This window comes from Sander lucioperca, chromosome 13 (genome assembly GCF_008315115.2).
Source record: "Sander lucioperca isolate FBNREF2018 chromosome 13, SLUC_FBN_1.2, whole genome shotgun sequence".
Classification (NCBI taxonomy): domain Eukaryota; kingdom Metazoa; phylum Chordata; class Actinopteri; order Perciformes; family Percidae; genus Sander; species Sander lucioperca.
In genome coordinates, this window is record NC_050185.1 from 24,831,089 (window position 1) to 24,853,176 (window position 22,088).

The following is a 22,088-nucleotide window of genomic DNA, read 5'->3' on the forward strand; positions in this document are numbered from 1 at the left end:
GGAAGCAGCAGCCAGACCCATATGACGCGTTCGTCCAAACAGCTGCCGGTTTTAATTTTTTTGGCGACAATACAGATTAGCGCTGCCTGATGTTATTGAGGTGTATTACGTCTCATCGCTTTGGTGTGTTCCGAGGCACTTTTTTGACCAACTCGGGGAGACTGATCAGTCCAACTGCCTTTTCTGCCAACGGTCGGCTGTCTGGTTGGTGTGTAACTGCCATTAGGCTACTCCTAGGGCATTTTCACACCTATAGTTTGTTTGCTCTAGCCTAAATCAGTGGAGGAGTTTGTAAACTTGGAGCAATTGTCCCTTGGTTTTGTTCCACACGTAGAAAAATCCAAGGGAACCAAAAATGCATCATTACAAAGCAAGCAAAAGATGTTAACTTTGCTTTTTGGTCAGATGTGTCTGGTGGGAGCAAGAAAGTTAGTACAGTAAGAGGGTCCTGTGTTCTTGACTAGTGCATATTTCTTGAATCTTCACGTTCAAACCAGCTCATTTCATTTAAATAATTTTTAAGACATTGTTTTGGGAGCAACATTTCTACGCCTGCTGTGCTCACCAAGACTTCGCTCTGCTCTGCTACTGTCTAATAATGTGAATTACTATTGCAAATGTGCTGTTTTTTATGCAAAAACTAGAATTACTGCCTCACGTTTGTTCCCCTCCACCAACCAGTCAAGTTGCAGTTTATATTCATATCTGTCTAAACTCACATACTATATGTAGAGAAGACTGAAGAAATTGAATGGTATTAAGTGCATTTTTTAATGTAATGCCGTGGTTCCCAAACCTTTTCTGCAGGGCCCCCTTTTTGTAGATGCACACACTTTCAATTTTCCTTGCTGCCAAATGTGTCCTTTTGTTTGCACTGATGGGCCATTAATGCATCATCACTCTCTGTAGCATCTATATCAGTCAAAACTGATCTAAAAAAAAAGTCCCTTGACATGTTTCCATTGTTAATGGAAACAAATTGGGCAGCAACGAAAAAAACATCCTTTGAGGCAGAATTGAACCAGCAACCTAATGATACCTTTCATTGTCATCCTACAGTCCTCCACTCTACCAACTGAACTATCGAAGGGGAAACAAACACTGAAAGGGTACGATAAGTGCCAAACCTGAACCCCAAGAGCATCTGTATCGTTTTTGGTGTTGATAGGGCATTAACGCATCATCACTCTCCATCTCTATAGCAGCAAGGACACACATATGCAGCCTCCACACACACCACACACAATCATGGAGCTTATCCAGTAGCTTCAGTCCACACAAAACTGGTGTACTTTTAGCAGTGTAAAATGTACTATTTTACAATCTATTTTTAGAAAAGAAATATGTTCGCAATGACATCCAAACCCTTGAAGGTTCTTAGGAGCAACTTGTTTAACACTGGTACAAAGTTATTAAATCAAGTGTTCTTTTGTCTGAATAAATGAAGCAATAAAGACATCAAATCTAAAAATTAGTCGCTAGACATCTTTCCATTCTGAATGGAAACACATCGGGCAGTAACGAAAAATACATCCTTCGAGCCAGAATAGAACGAGCGACCTGTCTATATCTAACTTTACAGCAGCTGGTTTTGCCTCAGAAAGGCAATGTCAGCGAGCTTGACCGCAGTCTATTTCTGTTAGAGCAACATTGCAAGCTGCTACAGTTTGCATGCTCTTCCGCATCGCAGACTGCAAAGCCCAAATGACTACAGGAGCCATTTAGCTCAGACTTGCGGGGTACATATAGATAGTCTTTATTGTCCCACAGGGATAATCATTTCCACACATCTTCTTTTCATGTCCCATAAAAACAACACATATAAAAACACATCAAACATGTAACACATATAAAAAACAAAATGCAGTTTGAGGTCAGATCATGTTCTCACTACAAACAAACCGCTTCAGAGTTGGTTTGAAAGTGTTTGGTCCGTTTTTGGTACGCATCTGACTGCGATTGGAAAATGGAAAATGAACTCTATTGCGATTCATCCAAACTAAATTAGGCAGGTGTGAAAGCCAACCCTAGACTCACAAGCTCGATGGTGTTTTTTGCTGCCAACGGCTCCTTCCAGGAAGCGCTGCGACCACTGCCTCCAAGGCAACCTAACCCTAACCTTAACCCTAACCCTAATCATAACCATATCCATTGCCTAATTGACTTCAAGGCAGCGCTGCAACCGTTGACTTCAAGGCACCTAACCCTAACCTTAACCCTAAACATGACCAGTGCCTTATCCTAGTGCCATTACATTACATTACATTACATGTCATTTAGCTGACGCTTTTATCCAAAGCGACTTACAATTAAGTGCTTTCAACTGTGAAGGTTCAAACTCCAGACCATAAGTAGTAAGTGCAAATACAGTAGCTTTAAATAGGCAAAGCTACAAAGAGACATATGAAAGTGCAGGTTCGAAAGTGCATGTTCAAGAAATTAAATCTTTTTTTTTTTTATCCGAGGTGTAGTCGGAAGAGATGTGTTTTTAGCCTTCGGCGGAAGATGTGTAGGCTTTCGGCCATCCTGATATCGATGAGGAGCTCGTTCCACCATTTGGGAGCCAGGAGAGTGAACAGTCGGGATTTCGTTGAGTGATTAGTTCTCCCTCGCTGTGAGGGGGCAGCCAGCAGTTTGGCTGATGCAGTACAAAGTGGGCGGGTTGGGGTATAGGGTATAGGGTTTTTGCCCATTAGGGGCAAAAAACACAGATAAACGACTCACAACCTGGACAGATTCTTGGTCTTTTATGCAATGCAAACTGACACTCTTAGGAATTTTTGGAGTCTTTTTAAGATGATAACCTGTTAATTATGAATAGTTCCTGAGTGGCAATAGTTAGTGATTTCCTGTAAAATTTTCATGGCCATGTTCCTCATAATTACTCCATGTTGGGTATTTGCATCTGCTTCATGGATATGATGACGTAGATCAGGGAATTGAGATGTGGTACAGGAATTACATCACCACTTAATCATTTGTTAACAAGGTTGACATGTGATTTTTATAAGACAAGTGAGGGAAGGACGGAGCTTATAAATAATATGTGAGGGAAGGTAAATTCTGCAGACCAGCTCTGCTCACACAGAAACAAGCCGGGCCTCTACACTGATGAAAGTATGTGGATGATTTGGGGTTTTGCATGTGAACTCTGTGGCATTCTCTGCTGTAAAGATGACATATCTGCACTGTTGTAGGACTACAAATTGAACAGCGTCCATTTAATTTTGATTTTGGGTTAAACATTTTATGTCTCTTAAATGCTTTTTAAAGATGGCAAATGCAATTCAATCTCAGACCAACATCACTGTTGGACAAGAATTACTGGAAAGAGCGTTATTTTGTACTCTTACTACAGTGCCGTGCTGTGTTTTTCTCTTCATTAATGGGACCATGTTATTCACCTTGAGGAGTAAAACTGTGTTTTGTGAGACCTCACGTTACATTCTTCTGTTTAACCTCCTTTTTGCAGACACTGTACAGCTGGCACTGAGTCAGTTACTATATATACTGGCTGTTTGTGGAATAAGGCTGATGTATCCTTTATGTGGTGTTCTCACCATGCTCGCCGATCTCACAAATGAAATCTCTCCTCTCACACTGGTGGTGATGTCTCTGGAGAGATATGTAGCTGTGTGTTACCCACTGAGGCACTCTACCCTCATCACCATCAGAAACACTGAAGTGGCTATCATTGTGGTTTGGGTTTTCAGTTCACTAAATATCCTCACAAAAGTTTTTTTACTGTTGAATTTTCCGTTTGAAAACCTGGAGAGCCTGCAAATGAAATATTTTTGTGCTAGAGAAAACATGCTACTTGGCCGGATGTCTGACAATTATGACAAAGCGTTCACCTATTTTCTGTTTGTATCAGCGGGTGTGGCAGTCACTTCCTCCTATATTGGTGTGATAATAGCAGCCAGGTCAGCTTCCACAGACAAAGCCTCATCCCGAAAAGCTCGTAACACGCTGCTGCTGCATCTGGTGCAGCTGGGCCTCAGTCTCTCCTCAACCATACACAACCCATTGCTTATAGCTATGTCAAAGGTCCTAAACCGAATAATGCGCATCCAAATTTTCCTTTATGTGTGTATTATCATTTTACCAAGATGTCTGAGTTCTCTCATCTATGGAATCAGAGACCAGACCATCAGGCCCATCCTTATATACAATCTTTGCTGTCAGTGGAGACACTCACTTTCCCTCTCAGTCATCTCAACCAAGGCAAAAATCTGCATGCATACTTCATAGATGTTTTTAACTAAATGTGTAAATTTAATCCAAATTTAAACTGTGAATGTGTAGCGTAGCTTCTAATAATACTTAGATTGGAAAGATGTCACTATAGGTGAGTGAGTGAAGTATTTTTTTTTTTTTACAGAAAAACAACAGGCTTAATTTTCATGAGACTTTGTTGAAGGGTGTAGCATGGGCCAAGGAAGAACCCATTAAATCTTGGAGAGGACGAAAACCAGTGCACACTCTCTACAGTCTAATATGTTAAATCTATTAACTGTTCCTCGCCCCTGTCTTAAGACCCGTAGCCATCGATCTTGTGAGTATGCAGCACAGAGACTGTGGAATGCTCTGCCCCCACCCTTAACGGTCTGCTGTTTCTGTGGACCCTTTTAAAAATCAGTTACTGTTTTATTATGTATCATCTTGTATTTTTTTTTTTTTGTAAAGCACTTGGGGATTTTTATCTGTGAAAAGCGCTCTACAAATACATTTTACTTACGTACATTCTTCCATAGAAATACAATCTTAAATTTTAGATTATTTCTTAGTTATTATATGGAATAAGATGTAAAAGGAATTTATTTTAAAAACATTCATGTGGGATTTGCAGCACTTCACAATGATGTTTATGGCCTACTGTATATATTAATGTTTCTGTTAAGTAGAATAAAATAATGTGAATTACTATTGCAAATGTGCTGTTTTTTATGCAAAAACTAGAATTACTGCCTCACGTTTGTTCCCCTCCACCAACCAGTCAAGTTGCAAACTCATATAACATATGTAGAGAAGACTTTGAAGGAATTTATTGAATGGTATTAAGTGTATTTTTTTATGTAATGCCGTGGTTCCCAAACATTTTCTGCAGGGCCCCCTTTTTGTAGATGCACATACTTTCAATTTTCCTTGCTGCCAAATGTGTCCTTTTGTTTGCACTGATGGGCCATTAATGCATCATCACTCTCTATAGCATCTATATCAGTCAAAACTGTTCTAAAAAACGAGTCCCTTGACATGTTTCCATTGTTAATGGAAACACATTGGGCAGCAACAACAAAAACATCCTTCAAGCCGGAATTGAACCAGCAACCAAAGGATACCTCTTATCATCATCCTACAGTCCTCTGCTCTACCAACTGAGCTATCAAATGGGAAACAAACACTGAAAGAGTACGATAAGTGCCAAAACCTGATGCCCAAGAGCATCTTTATCGTTTTTTGGTGTTGATAGGGCATTAACGCATCATCACTCTCCATCTCTATAGCAGCAAGGACACACATATGCAGCCTCCACACACACCACACACAATCATGGAGCTTATCCAGTAGCTTGAGTCCACACAAAACTGGTGTACTTTTAGCAGTGTAAAATGTACTATTTTACAATCTATTTTTAGAAAAGAAATATGTTCACAATGCCATCCAAACCCTTGAAGGTTCTTGGGAGCAACTCGTTTAAAGCAGCCATATTATGCTCATTTTCAGGTTCATAATTGTATTTTAAGGTTGTACCAGAATAGGTTTACATGGTTTCATTTTCAAAAAACACCATATTTTTGTTGTACTGCACCGCTCTCTCTCACTGCTGCAGATCCTCTTTTCAGCTGGTCTCTGTTTTAGCTACAGAGTGAGACCTCTTTTCTTCTTCTTCTTCTGTACTATCTTTGATTGCACTCACACATGTGCAGTAGCTCAGATGTAGATCATGTCAGCTAGCTAGCTCCATAGACAGTAAAAGAAAGGCTGTTTCTACAACTTCGGTCAGTTACAAGGCAGGATTAGCTGGGAGACTTCTAAATGAGGGCGCACATGTAAGTAGTTCTTTTGTAGATTATGGTGAACTTGTGTGTGTTAGCAGTGCTTTGCTATTGAGAACGAGGTAGCATGCTAGCGTTAGCATTACCGTTAGCATGCTAATGAGCTAATGGTTGCGGTTAGCCTGCTCGTTTCAGCTTGTGACGTCACAAGCCGTGCCGATTTTGAACAGCTCACCCAGAGACTGAAGGCAGGACACATTCAGAAACCGTATCTCACTCTAAACAGCATGGATGGATTTTTTTCAAAGTTTGTATGTGTGTGGAAGCACAAGAGACACAACATAACACCCCAAATCCCAGAAAAAGTGATTTTTTCATAATATGGGCACTTTAACACTGGTACAAAGTTATTAAGTCAAGTGTTCTTTTGTCTGAATAAATGAAGCAATAAAGACAACAGATAAATTATTATTATTATAATATTTAAAAATATTTACAATTTTCATTGCTACCAAATGTGTCCTTTTGTTTGTGCTGATGGGAAATTAATGCATCATCACTCTCTATAGCATCTGTAGCAGTCAAAACTGGTGCACTCCTAGCTGTGTAAAATGTACTATTTTTCCATTCACTTTTAGAAAAAAACATTCCTTTGAGCAGGAATTCAACCAGCGACTTAAGGAAACCTGCTATTATCAACCTACAGTCCTCCGCTCTACCAACTGAGATATCGAAGGAATACACGCTAACAGGGTACAATAAGTGCCAAACCTGACGTCCAAGAGCATCCGTATCTTTTTTGTTGTTAATGGGGCATTAGCGCGTCATCACTCTCCATCTCTATAGCATTGCGTTTCCATCTCTATGGCAGGAAGGACACATATACGCAGCCAACACACACAATCATGTAGCTTATCTAACAGCTTTAGTCCACACAAAACTGGTGTACACTTAAAAGTGTGAATGTACTATTTTTCTATCTATTTTTAGAAAAGAAATATGTTGACCTAAGGATATCTGGTATTATCAACCTACAGTCCTCCGCTCTATCAACTGAGCTATCAAAGGGAACCACACTGAAAGGGTAGCATGTGCCAAACCTGACGTCCAAGTGCGTATGTATCGTTTTTGGTTGATGATGGGCCATTAACGCATCATCACTCTCCATCTCTATAACAGCAAGGTCCACATATGCAGCCTCCCCACACCACACACAATCATGTAGCTTATCCAGCAGCTTGAGTCCACACAAAACTGGTGTACTTTTAGCAGTGTAAAATGTACTATTTTACAATCTAATTTTAGAAAATAAATATTTTCACACTGCCATCCAAACCCTTGGAGGTTCATGTGAGCCACCTGTTTAACGGTGCACTATGAGTTCCTGCAAGGTTTCAGCGCAATTTCATTTTTGTCTCAAATCGTAGGCATCTCTCCTTGTTCTGCTAGCTAGCTGCCCCCCCTAACCTGAATACTGTGAAAAAGTCTGGTCTCGGGAGACAACACAGGGGTCGTAAACGTCAAACAAACACTAGAGGCACAGGCTGTGCACCAAAATACAACAAACCACTCCAGCCAATCACCGACAAGATGGTTGGGGGACAGGGGCGGAGCCAGACAATATAAACATTCGGGGCTTAGCCCAAACCTAGGGGGGATTTTTTTCCCAATTACGTCAGCTAAATGCACTATTTTTCAGGCTGTTTGAGTTAATAGAATGCCTAAAATTCTATATACTATCTGGGAAAATGATGATAGTTACTCAGTAAAAAATAAAAAAATCACCCAGTAGAGCCTCCAACCTATTTTGTATTTAATTGTTCTCCAGCTGTAGTGAATCCAAAACACCAACAATGTTAAGGATGACTCATTTTCACCCCTGGCAACTAAAAAGAGGCAACCATTATCTGACTATTTTGAAGTTAGCCTACATAGGTAAAATTGGAATTTGGTGTAAACATCATTACTAATCTTAAGAGTTCAGTTCTGTTTAGTTTGTGCTTAGCTGATAAATTTGCTCCATCAGAATCCATGAAATGGAAAAAAGAACAATTGATGCTAACTGCACAACAAGGTTTATCGTGTATTTTTAAACAATACACAAGTATTAATAATGAAATATAATAAAACAATAAAAATCTGTTTTAAAACAAGAACAATTTATTAATTCATGCATTTCAATTTGTACAAAAATTATCCTTAACAGGTAAAATAGAAACTTAGAAAGAAAGCAATACAGGTGAGGATGAAGGCCAGGTGAGGATGAAGGCCAGGTGAGGATGGAGGCCAGGTGAGGATGAAGGCCAGGTGAGGATGGAGGCCAGGTGAGGATGGAGGCCAGGTGAGGATGAAGGCCAGGTGAGGATGAAGGCCAGGTGAGGAGGGTAGTGATGTTGTCGAGAGGAAGAAGAGCGGCAGCACTTCTGATAATCCTGCAAGAAATGATAAGCACAAATCAATCAGAGGCAAAACATACAACTAACAATCAAACAAACCTAACCTAACACCTTTTTAGGGGACATTTTCTGGCCTATGGTATCCACCTTATTATTCACGGAAGAGTGGCACGGACATTAGTAAATGGAATGTGTCTGGCTTCCGATGTCATCTGCTTACAGTTATTTCTAGCTGTACAAAAAAGCTTGTTATGCTTCTTGATATTGGAAACTGGTATTTTTCTACCCTACCCTATTATTTTGATGTATTGAATTTGTCATAATTGTAAACACTAGTCTGTAGCACAAATATTTTTATCATTAATAGCACTTTGTTATTCATCTCGTTATTTCCCTATGAACCGGAAGTCTCACACATTCACAGAAAATAGCTTACTTAGCTTCAAAGTTGAAAAATAAGGTGGATATACTGATTGCATGTTGTGTGGCATAAATGGATATGCATATGGACTATATGAGGGGTGGGGGGAAAAAAACTGAGTTTTGATTTACATAAGCTGTAAGCCCTTATCATCAAGATTAAAACAATAAAAGGCTTGAAATATTTTACTTTTTATGTAATGAATGTAGAATATATTAAAGATTCACTTTTTAAATTAAAGTATGGGGGGGGGGGAAATCACTTTTCCAGTGATATTGATGCATCTGTACTTGGAATTGTTGTCATCAGGAGGAGGAAATAAACTCTCATGTCTTTCTGATCTTTATCACTATATTTCTCAATAAGTCTCTCTTCTTATCCCACTAATGTGCCGAGATTAGCTGTAAAACATGCCCTGAAATAACTTAGCATTTGATACAAGCTGTGTGTTTCGGTTTTACGAGTGCCCCCCCCCGTGTACATGACAAATCATCCGCCCATCTCTATTAGCAACTAATTTCTCTTAATAACAACTAATAATGTTAACTCGCTAGCTAGCCAGCAATACAGTCACTTAACTCAAGTGTTATAACAGCGGATTCACAAACCTGCAACCCTTGTCCGCGGTTCGTCTGACGCTGCTCCTGAATCTCTCCGGCCGGTGAGGTCTGTTACTATGGTTACTAGTGTTCCTGTTCCGTATAAAAAACTTTGTTATATCCATAACTTCAGCCGGTTAGCCAGTAAGCTCGTGACACCAATGAAACATACAACATGACAACATGCATGACAACAGCCCGCCAGCCCCTGATGACAAGTTAACGACGAAGAAGAAGATTTATATTCTTCTTCGTTAGTTTTTATTGGCAGTTGGCAAACAAGCTGAGTGATGCCGATGTTGGGGGAGGGGATGGGTGTTAGTTACAGTTAGTCAGTTAGTCATGATAGTTACAGAAACATGGGGGGAGGGGCGAGCTTGCTCTGTTTTGTTTGAAATTCACTTGAAACGTCAATAGAAGTGTCCATGCAGGAACACATAGTGCACCTTTAACACTGGTACAAAGTTATTAAAGCGTTACTCTCGCTAAAATGCAACCTAGGGTCTTTTTGTGAATGTACCCGAGTCAAACTTTTGTTTAAAAGCATAGGATAAGATTTACCGTATTTTCATTTTTCGGTCAAATGGCCTTTTGAATGGGAGGGGTAGGGGCACTGTTATGCTAGCCTCAAAATAGCTATTTTTAAAACACTAAGAAGGCTCGACACAACATGAAACTTTGCTCAAAGTATCACCAGGGGCTCTACACCTTAACGAAAGCATTGACAACATTGTGTGTGTACACAGAGTTTACTAAAAAGAAAGGTTTTGAGCAACTCACGTTAGCAGTTGTTGTTTACGCTATCCCCCATTTTCCCATTCAAAAATAGGCGATCTCCAAATGCGAATGAACAGACTCCATAGGAGGAAATGTCATTCTTATATGAGGCTCCTTTTTCAACTACAAGGCAAGGCAAGGCAGCTTTATTTGTATAGCACATTTCAGCAACAGGGCAATTTAAAGTGCTTTACATGAAAACAGATTAAAAAATTTAAAACAGACAAAATACGAGAATAAAAGTTACAGTGCAGTATAAGAAATGAAACATTGAAGAGCAATTAAAACAGTTAAATATATAAAAGCAGATAAAATAGGAATTTCTCTTTATATGCTTATATAGATTGTCATACAGTGTCAACAATGCAACTTCAGTATAAGAAATGAACATTATTTAAAGAAAGGCAACATCAAAAGGATAGGTCTTTTTTGATGTTGATTTAAAAGAACTGAGAGTTGCGGCAGACCTGCACTTTTCTGGGAGTTTGTTCCAGATATGTGGAGCATAAAAACTGAACGCTGCTTCCTCCTGTTTAGTTCTGACTCTGGGGACAACAAGCAGACCTGTCCCAGACGACCTGAGAGGTCTGGGTGGTTCATACTGTAGTAGCAGATCAGAAATGTATTTTCACCCTAAACCGTTAGGCTAGAGGTGAACAGCTTTACTCCTGGCTTGTTAAGGAAAAGTCCATCTGCTTTAAAAAGATATCTGCGGCCCCAGAAAATGTTGAAATTGTCAATGAACCGCAGAGAGTGGACGGTACATGCAGTTGAAAGCCATTTGTTCAGTGCCAACAGTCTACTGAATCTCTCAGCTCCTCTTCTGACTGGTGGTAGAGGGCCACTGATAAACACCTTTACGTTTAGGGAGCTAACTGTGTTCAGCAGATTCATAAAGTCACGATTCAGCACTTCAGACTGTTGCTTTATAACATCATGTGACCCTATATGCAGTATAATGTTTTTCACAGTTGGGTGTGCTGCCATAATATCCGGGATTCTTTGGGCTAAGTCAGACACCATGTCTTTGGGAAAACAGAGAATTTTGGTGTTTTTACTGCTTTTTATGTCTTTTACAAGCAGAGTCACCCACAATCAGAGTTTGAGGCCAAGTCGTTAGCTTTCCCTGTAGCTTTTTACTTTTTGAATTGCTCTCAGTCCTTACCCTGCTGTGTGACGATGAGACGCAATCCAGTTCATGTCCAGGGTCCTGCAGCAGAGGAGCAAATCTGTTATCCAGTTGCACACTCAGTTGTTGGGGAGGCATTTTGTTGCTAATTCTCCCTTTTGCAGCTGTCCACGGCTGTGTCCTACTGAGTACAGGGGTTGAAGAGGCGCTATGCCTGGATGGTAATGCAGGCCAGCCGTTCATATAACAAATCTCAGGGCGCTGTGCCCTGCCCGTTAGTCGTCCTTCCCAGGAAAAGGATTTACTCTTAGGCTTTGCACCAAAAGAGTTCCAGGGAGGACTACCACTTGTTGATTTAATACCTATTCCACAGCCCTCCTGTGTCTTGCTGGTGCTAGTTAGCTGTGTGTTGGCATGCTTCTGTCCATTGTTTTGGGTCAATGGTAAAGTGGTGTCATTTCCACATGATTCGTTCACTTCCATGTTTACTTCTAACCGTTGAATTTTGGTTTCCAGAATAACAGTCTTCTGAAGGAGTTTGTAGTAGTCATCCACGGAGAAGCTACAATCACTTTAGGACAGGCTTGAGCTATTGGTAGGCCATGCTCACGCAGAAAAATGTTGAAATATGGCAATAGCCTACTATGTCTACAAAAAATGTATAGTCCAGTGATTTATAAGTATCCAAGAGCCGCTAATCATAGTTTCTCTCAGAGGAAAAGTAAGATTATCAGCAGAAATATGCAAGCAGAGGTAGGAGCAAGCAGCAAAGCGTCTGCACTGTAAGAGGCAGGAAAGGTAGCACAAGGTCAATATTGTGTTTCAATATTGTGTTTCACTAACGACAAAACAACAAATTATCCGTGCATTTATATGGAACTAAGCTTTTGGAGCATTCCATCTTTACTCTCCTCCCGCGACTATTTTTGACTGGCTCGATAGACGGCGACCGGAAGAACAACAGCTAACGTGAGTTGTTCAAAACCTTTCTTTTTAGTAAACTCTGGGTACACAAACAATGTTGTCAATGCTTTCGTTAAGATGTAGAGACCCTGGTCATACTTCGAGCAAAGTTTCATGTTGTGTCGAGCCTTCTTAGTGTTTTAAAAATAGCTATTTTGAGGGTAGCATAAAAGTGCCCCTAGCACCCCGTTCAAAAGGCCATTTGACCGAAAAATGACAATACGGTAAATACGGTCTTAAAAGTGGCGATTCTGTCCTAAATATGCTTTTAAACGAAAGTTTGACTCGGGTATATTCACAAAAAGATCCTAGGTTGCATTTTGGCGAGAGTTACGCTTTAAGGCAAATGTTCTTTTTTCCAAATAAATGAAGCAATAAAGACAACAGATCTAAAAATGAGTCCCTTGACATCTTTCCATTCTGAATGGAAACACATTGGGCAGCAACGAAAAATACATCCTTCGAGCCTGAAATAAACCAGCGACCTAAGGATACCTGTTATCATCAACCTACAGTCCTCCACTATACCAACTGACCTACTGAGAACTAGCACACACTGAAAGGGTACAATAAGTGCCAAAACTGATGCCCAAGAGTGTCTGTATTGTTTTTAACGATGATGTGCCTTCTTTCCCAAACCTTTTCTGCAGGGCTCCTTTTTGTATTTAAAAATATTTTAAATATTCGTTGCTACCAAATGTGTTCTTTTCTTTGTGCTGATGGGACATTAATGCATCATCACTCTCTATAGCATTTGTATCCATCACTGGTGAACTCTTAGCAGTGTAAAATGCACTATTTTTCAACTACAGTCCTCCGCTCTACTAATTGAGCTATCGAAGGGATACACACACTAAGAGGATACGATAAGTGCCAAACATGACGTCCAAGAGCGTCCATATCTTTTTTGCGATGATGGGCCATTAACGCGTCATCACTCTCCATCGCTATAGCATTGCGTTTCCATCTCTATAACAGCAAGGTCGCACATACACACACCACACACAATCATGTCGCTTATCCAGCAGCATGAGTCCACACAAAACTGGTGTCCTCTTAAAAGTGTGAATGTACTATTTTTCTATCTATTTTTAGAAAAGAAACATCTTCACACTGCCATCCAATGCAGTAAAAGTCTAATAATGGATTTAGTGCAGGTGTGACAATAAAAAGAAGCAGCAGTTCCTGACCCCCAACAACATGGTGAGGGCCAACGGCACTGCAGAAGATTAGTGAAGCGACTACGGAAAACGAGTCAAGCTGATAGGGGATTAGGGAGGGCAGTATCCTTTCTTGTTGTTGGCAACCCAAGGTATTCAGTGTAAGTTGTGGCATGTTGGTAGCTAGTATAGCTTGGAGGAAATTAAATCCCCAAGATGTAACAAACCATTTCATCAGTACTACCTGTGACGTGACAATGGGAATGAAGGCCAGAACTACAACTACATACTGTAAGCCCCAAGTAGAAAAAAAAATACTCTCCTTAGGGCAGTTACACACCGAGTCGATAATCGGCCGTTGGACAGACTGGCGAGGTCAGTGACTCGAGTCTGTTCGGTGTGTTCCATGCCGTCGTCCGTTGGAGGAGCTATCGTCCTTCATTTTGGCCAACCTGACATGCTCAGTCGGAGACAGGGCAGTCGAGACTCACCTGGAAATGGCAAGCGGGATGAGCGTGACTAAGCCTCTCAAAATCTGACAAAAATCTTTTAAACTGACGTTTGTCGATCTGAAATGAAGACAGATTCAGCAACTGCATGGCCTATTTCTCGCTTAAAATGTTTTCAGAAACACGTATCGGTGAACTATTTTAATACCATATGAGATCGTATTCTGAATGAGTCGCCAGTAATGGCCGATTGAAAAATCCAAAATCCGGAAGCAGCAGCCAGACCCATGTGACGCGTTCGTCCAAACAGCTGCCGGTTTTCATTTTTTTGGCGACAATACAGATTAGCGCCGCCTGATGTTATGGAGGCGTATTACGTCTCGTCGCTTTGGTGTGTTCCGAGGCACTTTTTTGACCAACTCAGGGAGACTGATCAGTCCAACTGCCTTTTCTGCCAACGGTCGGCTGTCTGGTTGGTGTGTAACTGCCATTAGGCTACTCCTAGGGAATTTTCACACCTATAGTTTGTTTGCTCTAGCCTAAATCAGTGGAGGAATTTGTAAACTTGGAGCAATTGTCCCTTGGTTTTGTTCCACACGTAGAAAAATCCAAGGGAACCAAAAATGCATCATTACAAAGCAAGCAAAAAATGTTAACTTTACTTTTTGGTCAGATGTGTCTTGTGGGAGCAAGAAAGTTAGTACAGTAAGAGGGTCCTGTGTTCTTGACTAGTGCATATTTCTTGAATCTTCATGTTCAAACCAGCTCATTTCATTTGAATAATTTTTAAGACATTATTTAGCGAGCAACATTTCTACGCCTGCTGTGCTCACAGAGACTTCGCTCTGCTCTGCTACTGTATATATCTAACTTTACAGCAGCTGGTTTTGCCTCAGAAAGGCAATGTCAGCGAGCTTGACCGCAGTCTATTTCTGTTAGAGCAACATTGCAAGCTGCTACAGTTTGCATGCTCTTCCGCATCGCAGACTGCAAAGCCCAAATGACTACAGGAGCCATTTAGCTCAGACTTGCGGGGTACATATAGATAGTCTTTATTGTCCAATAGGGATAATCATTTCCACACATCTTCTTTTCATGTCCCATAACAACAACAACATATAAAAACACATCAAACATGTAACACATATAAAAAAAAAAAAAAAAAAAAAGCGAAAAATGCAGTTTGAGGTCAGATCACGTTCTCACTACAAAAAAACCACTTCAGAGTTGGTTTGAAAGTGTTTGGTCCGCTTTTGGTGCGCATCCGACTGCGATTGGAAAATGGAAAATGAACTCTATTGCGATTCATCCAAACTAAATTAGGCAGGTGTGAAAGCCCCCCCTAGACTCACAAGCTCGATGGTGTTTTTTGCTGCCAACGGCTCCTTCCAGGAAGCGCTGCGACCACTGCCTCCAAGGCACCTAACGCTAACCTTAACCCTAACCCTAATCATAACCATATCCATTGCCTAATTGACTTCAAGGCAGCGCTGCGACCGTTGACTTCAAGGCACCTAACCCTAACCTTAACCCTAACCATAACCAGTGCCTAATCCTAGTGCCATTAGGGGCAAAAAACACAGATAAACGACTCACAACCTGGACAGATTCTTGGTCTTTTATGCAATGCAAACTGACACTCTTAGGAATTTTTGGAGTCTTTTTAAGATGATAACCTGTTAATTATGAATAGTTCCTGAGTGGCAATATTTAGTGATTTCCTGTAATATTTTCATGGCCATGTTCCTCATAATTACTCCATGTTGGGTATTTGCATCTGCTTCATGGATATGATGACGTAGATCAGGGAATTGAGATGTGGTACAGGAATTACATCACCACTTAATCATTTGTTAACAATGTTGACGTGATTTTTTTAAGACGAGGGAGGGAAGGACGGAGCTTATAAACAATATGTGAGGGAAGGTAAATTCTGCAGACCAGCTCTGCTCACACAGAAACAAGCCGGGCCTCTACACTGATGAAAGTATGTGGATGATTTGGGGTTTTGAATGTGAAGTCAGTGGCATTCTCTGCTGTAAAGATGACATATCTGCACTGTTGTAGGACTACAAATTGAACAGTGTCCATTTAATTTTGATTTTGGGTTAAACATTTTATGTCTCTTCAATGCTTTTTAAAGATGGCAAATGCAATTCAATCTCAGACCAACATCACTGTTGGACGGGGGTTACTGGAACGAGTGTTATTCTCCACTGTGACTACAGTGCCGTGCTGTGTGTTTCTCTTCATTAATGGGACCATGTTATTCACCTTGAGGAGTAAAACTGTGTTTTGTGAGACCTCACGTTACATTCTTCTGTTTAACCTCCTTTTTGCAGACACTGTACAGCTGGCACTGAGTCAGTTACTGTACATACTGGCTGCTTGTGGAATACAGCTGATGTATCCTTTATGTGGTGTTCTCACCATGCTTTCTGATCTCACAAATGAAATCTCTCCCCTCACACTGGTGGTGATGTCTCTGGAGAGATATGTAGCTGTGTGCTACCCACTGAGGCACTCTACCATCATCACCATCAGAAACACTGAAGTGGCTATCATTGTGGTTTGGGTTTTCAGTTCACTAAATATCCTCATAGAAGTTCTTTTACTTTTAGATTTTCCATTTGAAAACCTGGAGAGCCTGCAGATGAAAGTTTTTTGTGCCAGAGAAAACATGCTACTTGGCCAGATGTCTGATGGTTATGACAAAGTGTTCACCTATTTTCTGTTTGTATCAGCTGGCATGGCAGTAACTTCCTCCTATATTGGTGTGATAATAGCAGCCAGGTCAGCTTCCACAGACAAAGCTTCAGCACGAAAGGCTCGTAACACACTACTGCTGCATCTGGGGCAGCTGGGCCTCAGTCTCTCTTCAACTATATACAACCCCTTACTCGTAGCTATGTCAAAGGTCCTACAAAAGATAGTGTTGGTGCGCATTCAGATTGTTCTTTATGTGTGTATTGTCATATTTCCCAGGTGTCTAAGTGCTCTTATCTATGGCATAAGAGACCAGACCATCAGACCTATCCTCATATGCTATCTATGCTGTCGACTGAAACTCAGTCATTTTAGTCAAGGCTGAGGTCTCACCCTAGGATACATGAAATGCACATTTGTGAAGTGAAGTGTTGCATTGTAACAGTTTTTGGTCACCTAAACTGTTTCTCCCGTCCAAAGATATCTCTTCCTAAGGGTAGTCCAATGTTATAGTTATGTTAAATCTATTGACTGTTCCTCGCCCCTGTCTTAAGACATTTAAAAATCAGTTAAAGTCCCACCTTTTTAAACAGGCTTTTGGTTGACCTGTCAGCACTTTATTTATATATTTATTACTTTTACATTGTGTACTGTTTTATTATGTATCATCTTGTTTTTTTTTTTATATAAAGCACTTGGGGATTTTTATCTGTGAAAAGCGCTCTGCAAATACATTTAACTTACTTACATTTTTACTTAAAAATACAATCTTAAATTTTAGATTATTTCTTTCTTATTTATTATATGGAATAAGATGTAAAAGGAATTACATTCATGTGGGATTTGCAGCACTTCACGATGATGTTTATGGCCTACTGTATATATTAATGTTTCTGTTAAGTAGAATAAAATAATGTGAATTACTATTGCAAATGTGCTGTTTTTTATGCAAAAACTAGAATTACTGCCTCACGTTTGTTCCCCTCCACCAACCAGTCAAGTTGCAGTTTACATTCCTATCTGTCTAAACTCATATACTATATGCAGAGAAGACTTTGAAGGAATTTATTAAATGGTATTAATTGTATTTTTTGATGAAATGCAGTAGTTCCCAAATCTTTACTGCAGGGCTCCCTTTTTGTAGATACAGATATTTTACATGGTACCAAATGCGTCCTTCTGTTTGCACTGATGGGCCATTAATGCATCATCACTCTCTATAGCAGGGTTCATCAACTACATTTTTCCAAGGGCCAGCAGACACTCCGGGGGCCGGACTTACAAATAAAGAAAATAAAATGAATTTATACCTAATACGCCTATTCTTGTTTGAAATGTATTAGTGTGAGCAAACTCCTAAAAAACATGGAAACTCCATACTGATAACTAGCTCTTTAAGTAGAAAAAAGATCTCAGACTAGGAGGCAGTTCACTGAGGAGTGATGGTTAAAGTCTGTGATTAGGGAAACATGGTGGTAGTATGCAGCGTCCTGATTGGTGGAAAATGCTTGCAGAAAGAAATGGCTGTTGTCAGGTAATGGTGAATGATGAATGGACTGATAAGCAGGCTAGACATTCGTCATATATGCCCCATTTGCAATGAAACGATGCTATTGCAAAATAATACAACCAGCATCATCATCAACAATGAAGAACGCGAACATAACGATCGCGTCATTCACGTGCATATTAAGTAGCCACATGCATCTGTTTTGGTCTTATAATACATCCATAGGCAGTGTTTCCCGCAGCACTTTGCAGTTCGGGCGGCCCGCCTAAGCTGGGGAACCCTACCGCCTTAACTAAAACAAAAAATCCGCTGCACAAAAAGCCGTCAAGTGCATCTCGGAGAATGGCGCGGACGCGCTTCACACCGTGAGCGGGCACGCACGCCACACGGCCGGAATGAGTGAAAGAAAAAGAGACGTGGTCTGTCGCTGTCCGGAGGATAACTAGCCAGTTGATATCGCGCGTGTGTCCGTGAGAACTTTAAGTTGGTATGTCGTATAACTTATGTTTTGGGTTTATTTAAGCCTGTTTTTGTATTAGTCTATAGTTCTTGCAAATTTAAAGTAAGTTAGCTGGTGATTTTGTTGTTTGAGTTCTTCACCTGCTAGCTAGGTTGCACGTGCCTGTTGATTCGATATAATGGCAAGTTGAATGCCCTTGCTCATGTTTGTATTTGATGTGCATTATTTACATAGCCTGTAGCGATGCTAGATGTCAACTCTGCCATAACCAGTGACTGTGATCACCTTTGCACATTTTGACAATGTTGTTTTGCACTTTCTTTTGCACTTTAGTGTTGTATAGTTTGTATACTGTTTGTTAAAATTGTTTCAGTTGTTAAGGACAAATATTTTTAACCAATTGTATAGTGTTGTATAGTTTGTATGGTGTTTGAAAATAAGCATCAATGGTCCACTTGTAAAAGAGTGCAATTACCAAAGGGCCTTTTAAAACCAAGGATAGCTTGTAGCAATGCTAGATGTCAGCTCTGCCATAAGCAGTGACTGTGATCACCTTTGCACATTTTGAATGTTGTTTTGCACTTTCTTATTTATTATTATATATTATTATTTAAATTTTATTTTTAGTGTTTAATAAATAATTGTTAAATGTAGTACAGATTCTGTAGTCTATCGCACAAAGAAACACCCCCCCCCACTCCCCCAGTCTGACGGCAAACCCCCCCAACCCTACCACCTTGACTAACAAATTTTCTGCGGGAAACCCTGATAGGTTTACCGCTCCAGCGGAGAGGATGGCTTGTTCAGCCAGCAGTTAAATTTATAAGAATTTGTCCAAATTTCAAGATTCACAGCAAACTAAGATAAACAGTTAGACTACAAACAGACAGCTTTTGTTTTAGCTTCTTTGTAAAAATTCGCTATTTGCAGAGTAGAACTGTGTTCGCGTAAAACAGCGCGGTGGACAAGAGTGGACTGAGCAGACAGAGCAGATTGAAATATCGCTTTCTACATGTTTATGCCTGTCTATACAGGTGAGTGCATTGATAAGTATTGACTTTTTACTCACAAAGGATTTATTGTAGCCTACTTACAGTAACGAGACTAGCGTGAGTTGATCTGCCCCAGCGGCCATTGGTAACCCTCTTTGTATCGTTCCCAGTCAGGTGCTACGTGTTTTAAGGCACACACATCTCGGCTCAGCTGTGTGTGTGGAGCGCAGGCATCGCTGTACAGAATCCCGGCATGTGACTAGAGATGCAAATACAGGGGCTGGGTTTGTGCTCTACCTGTGTAATGTTACCTGCTGTAAATGCTAAATAACAGAACGCATGTTTTCCTCTTCACATTTTCTGAATTCATGATTATTCTGCGGGCCAGACTAAACACTTTGGTGGGCCGGATGTGGCCCGCGGGACGCCAGTTGACGTTGGCTGCTCTATAGCATCAGTGAAAACTGATCTAAAAAAACGAGTCCCTTGACATCTTTCCATTCTGAATGTAAACACATTGGGCAGCAACAAAAAACACATTCTTCAAGCCAGAATTGAACCAGCAACCTAAGGATACCTGTGATTATCATCCTACAGTCCTCCGCTCTACCAACTGAGCTATCGAAGGGATACCGACAGTAACAGGGTACGATAAGTGCCAAACGTGATGTCCAAGAGCGTCTGTATCGTTTGGTAATGATGGGGCATTAACGCGTCATCACTCTCCATCTCTATAGCATTGCGTTTCCATCACTATAGAAGAAAGGTCACACATATGCAGCCTGCATACACCACACACAATCATGTAGCTTATCCAGCAGCTTGAGTCCACACACAACTGGTGTACTCTTAGCAGTGTAAAATGTACTATTTTAAAATCTATTTTTAGAAAAAAAAATCATTTCACACTGCCATCCAGTGTTGCCACAGTTACTTTGAAAAAGTAACTTAGTTACTTTACAGATTACTTGATTTTAAAAGTAATTTAGTTACTTTACAGATTACTTGATTTTAAAAGTAACTAAGTTAGATTACAAGTTACTTTATTAGTTACATTCAGCAGCTGCTGACAACACCCCCACCGCCTCAACATAAAAATGACAACCGGTTTACTGTGAGGCAGCTTGGCATTGCCAGTAGTAGGGATCTTGTTTATTATGGCACGAAACGAAGGCGAGTCAACCGTGTTTAAGGGCAGCATTTCCTCTACAACATACTGCCTGACCAACTTCTTCAACTCTCCCCCACTTACTGGTTTTGCACCGAAATCCAGCTTTTGTTGTTTGGGTGGTGGGGGACCTTCTGCTCTCTGCTTCGCACCACCTGGTGGGACTTGCTCTGTAAGTTTGACTGCAGTGCTGCAACTCCAAATGTTTCTTCAAATTTGACGTAGTGTTTTTGTAGCTATATAGCACTTTGTCGCCACCAGCACAGAGTGTACAACGAACCTTAATATTGCCATCTTTAGCTGACACAAGCTCAAAATAGTGACTGTATTTCCAGCTAGAAAACGCGCATCTCTCTCCTCCCTCCATTGTTGTTTACGTTTGTGTCGCTGCGTGGTACACGTGACCTGTCCACATGCTGAAAACGTGACTTGTCGTCGCATACGTGACTTCACTCCCCGAGATGCAAGAAGAAAGTAAAAACAATATATATTTTTACTAAGGAAAATGACAAAAATAGTAACACACAGTGACTTGGATAAGAAACTTTAATCTGATTACTGGTTTGGAAATAGTAACGCGTTAGATTACTCGTTACTGAAAAAAGTGGTCAGATTAGAGTAACGCTGCCATCCAATGCAGTAAAAGTCTAAATAATGTGTGCTCTCTGTCAGACAAACCCTTGGAGGTTCTTGTGAGAAACCTGTTTAACATTCTTACAAAGTTATTAAGTCAAGTGTTCTTTTGTCTAAATAATAAATATAAATAAACAAATGTGTCCTTTTGTTTGTGCTGATGGGACATTAATGCATCATCACTCTCTATAGCATCTGTATCAGTCACCCTACATCACCCTATCACCCTACATAGAATAGAATAGAATGCCTTTTATTGTCATTATACACATGTACAACGCGATTGAAGCAACTCCTTTTCCAGTGTCAACATGTACGTAAGAGAAATGGACATGGAATAAGCAAAAGAAAAGGGGGGGTAAGTTGCACAGTTCTCCATCTCTATAGCATTGTGTTTCCATCTCTATGGCAGCAAGGACACATACTCAGCCAACACACACCACACACAATCATGTAGCTTATCAAACAGCTTGAGTCCACACAAAACTGCTGTATAAAATGTACTATTTTACAATCTATTTTTAGAAAAGAAATATGTTCACAATGCTATCCAATGCAGTAAAAGTCTAATAATGTGTGCTCTCTGTCAGACAAACCCTTGGAGGTTCTTGTGAGCCACCCGTTTAACACTGGTACAAAGTTATTAAGTTGTGTTCTTTTGTCCGATTAAATGAAGAAATGAACAACAGATCTAAAAATGATTCCCTTGACATTTCTCTCCATCTCTAT

The 22,088-nt window shown here is 40.4% G+C and overlaps 2 protein-coding genes and 2 non-coding genes across 4 annotated transcripts; 2 read left to right on the plus strand and 2 right to left on the minus strand.

Moving 5' to 3' along the window:
- Positions 1 to 3,273: 3,273 nt before the first annotated feature.
- On the plus strand, positions 3,274 to 4,251 carry LOC116055010 (odorant receptor 131-2-like). The gene has a single exon (XM_031306763.1). The coding sequence runs from the start codon at positions 3,274 to 3,276 to the stop codon at positions 4,249 to 4,251; it is 978 nt and encodes a 325-aa protein (XP_031162623.1).
- Positions 4,252 to 5,301: 1,050 nt separating this feature from the next.
- On the minus strand, positions 5,302 to 5,391 carry trnay-gua. Its single transcript is given in 2 exon segments — positions 5,302 to 5,337; positions 5,354 to 5,391. It is a non-coding gene; the product is annotated as a tRNA-Tyr (tRNA).
- A 10,610-nt stretch (positions 5,392 to 16,001) lies between these two features.
- Positions 16,002 to 16,981, plus strand: LOC116054978 (odorant receptor 131-2-like). The gene has a single exon (XM_031306736.2). The coding sequence runs from the start codon at positions 16,010 to 16,012 to the stop codon at positions 16,979 to 16,981; it is 972 nt and encodes a 323-aa protein (XP_031162596.2). The 5' UTR covers positions 16,002 to 16,009.
- Positions 16,982 to 20,097: 3,116 nt separating this feature from the next.
- trnay-gua lies at positions 20,098 to 20,186 on the minus strand. Its single transcript is given in 2 exon segments — positions 20,098 to 20,133; positions 20,150 to 20,186. It is a non-coding gene; the product is annotated as a tRNA-Tyr (tRNA).
- Positions 20,187 to 22,088: the final 1,902 nt, after the last annotated feature.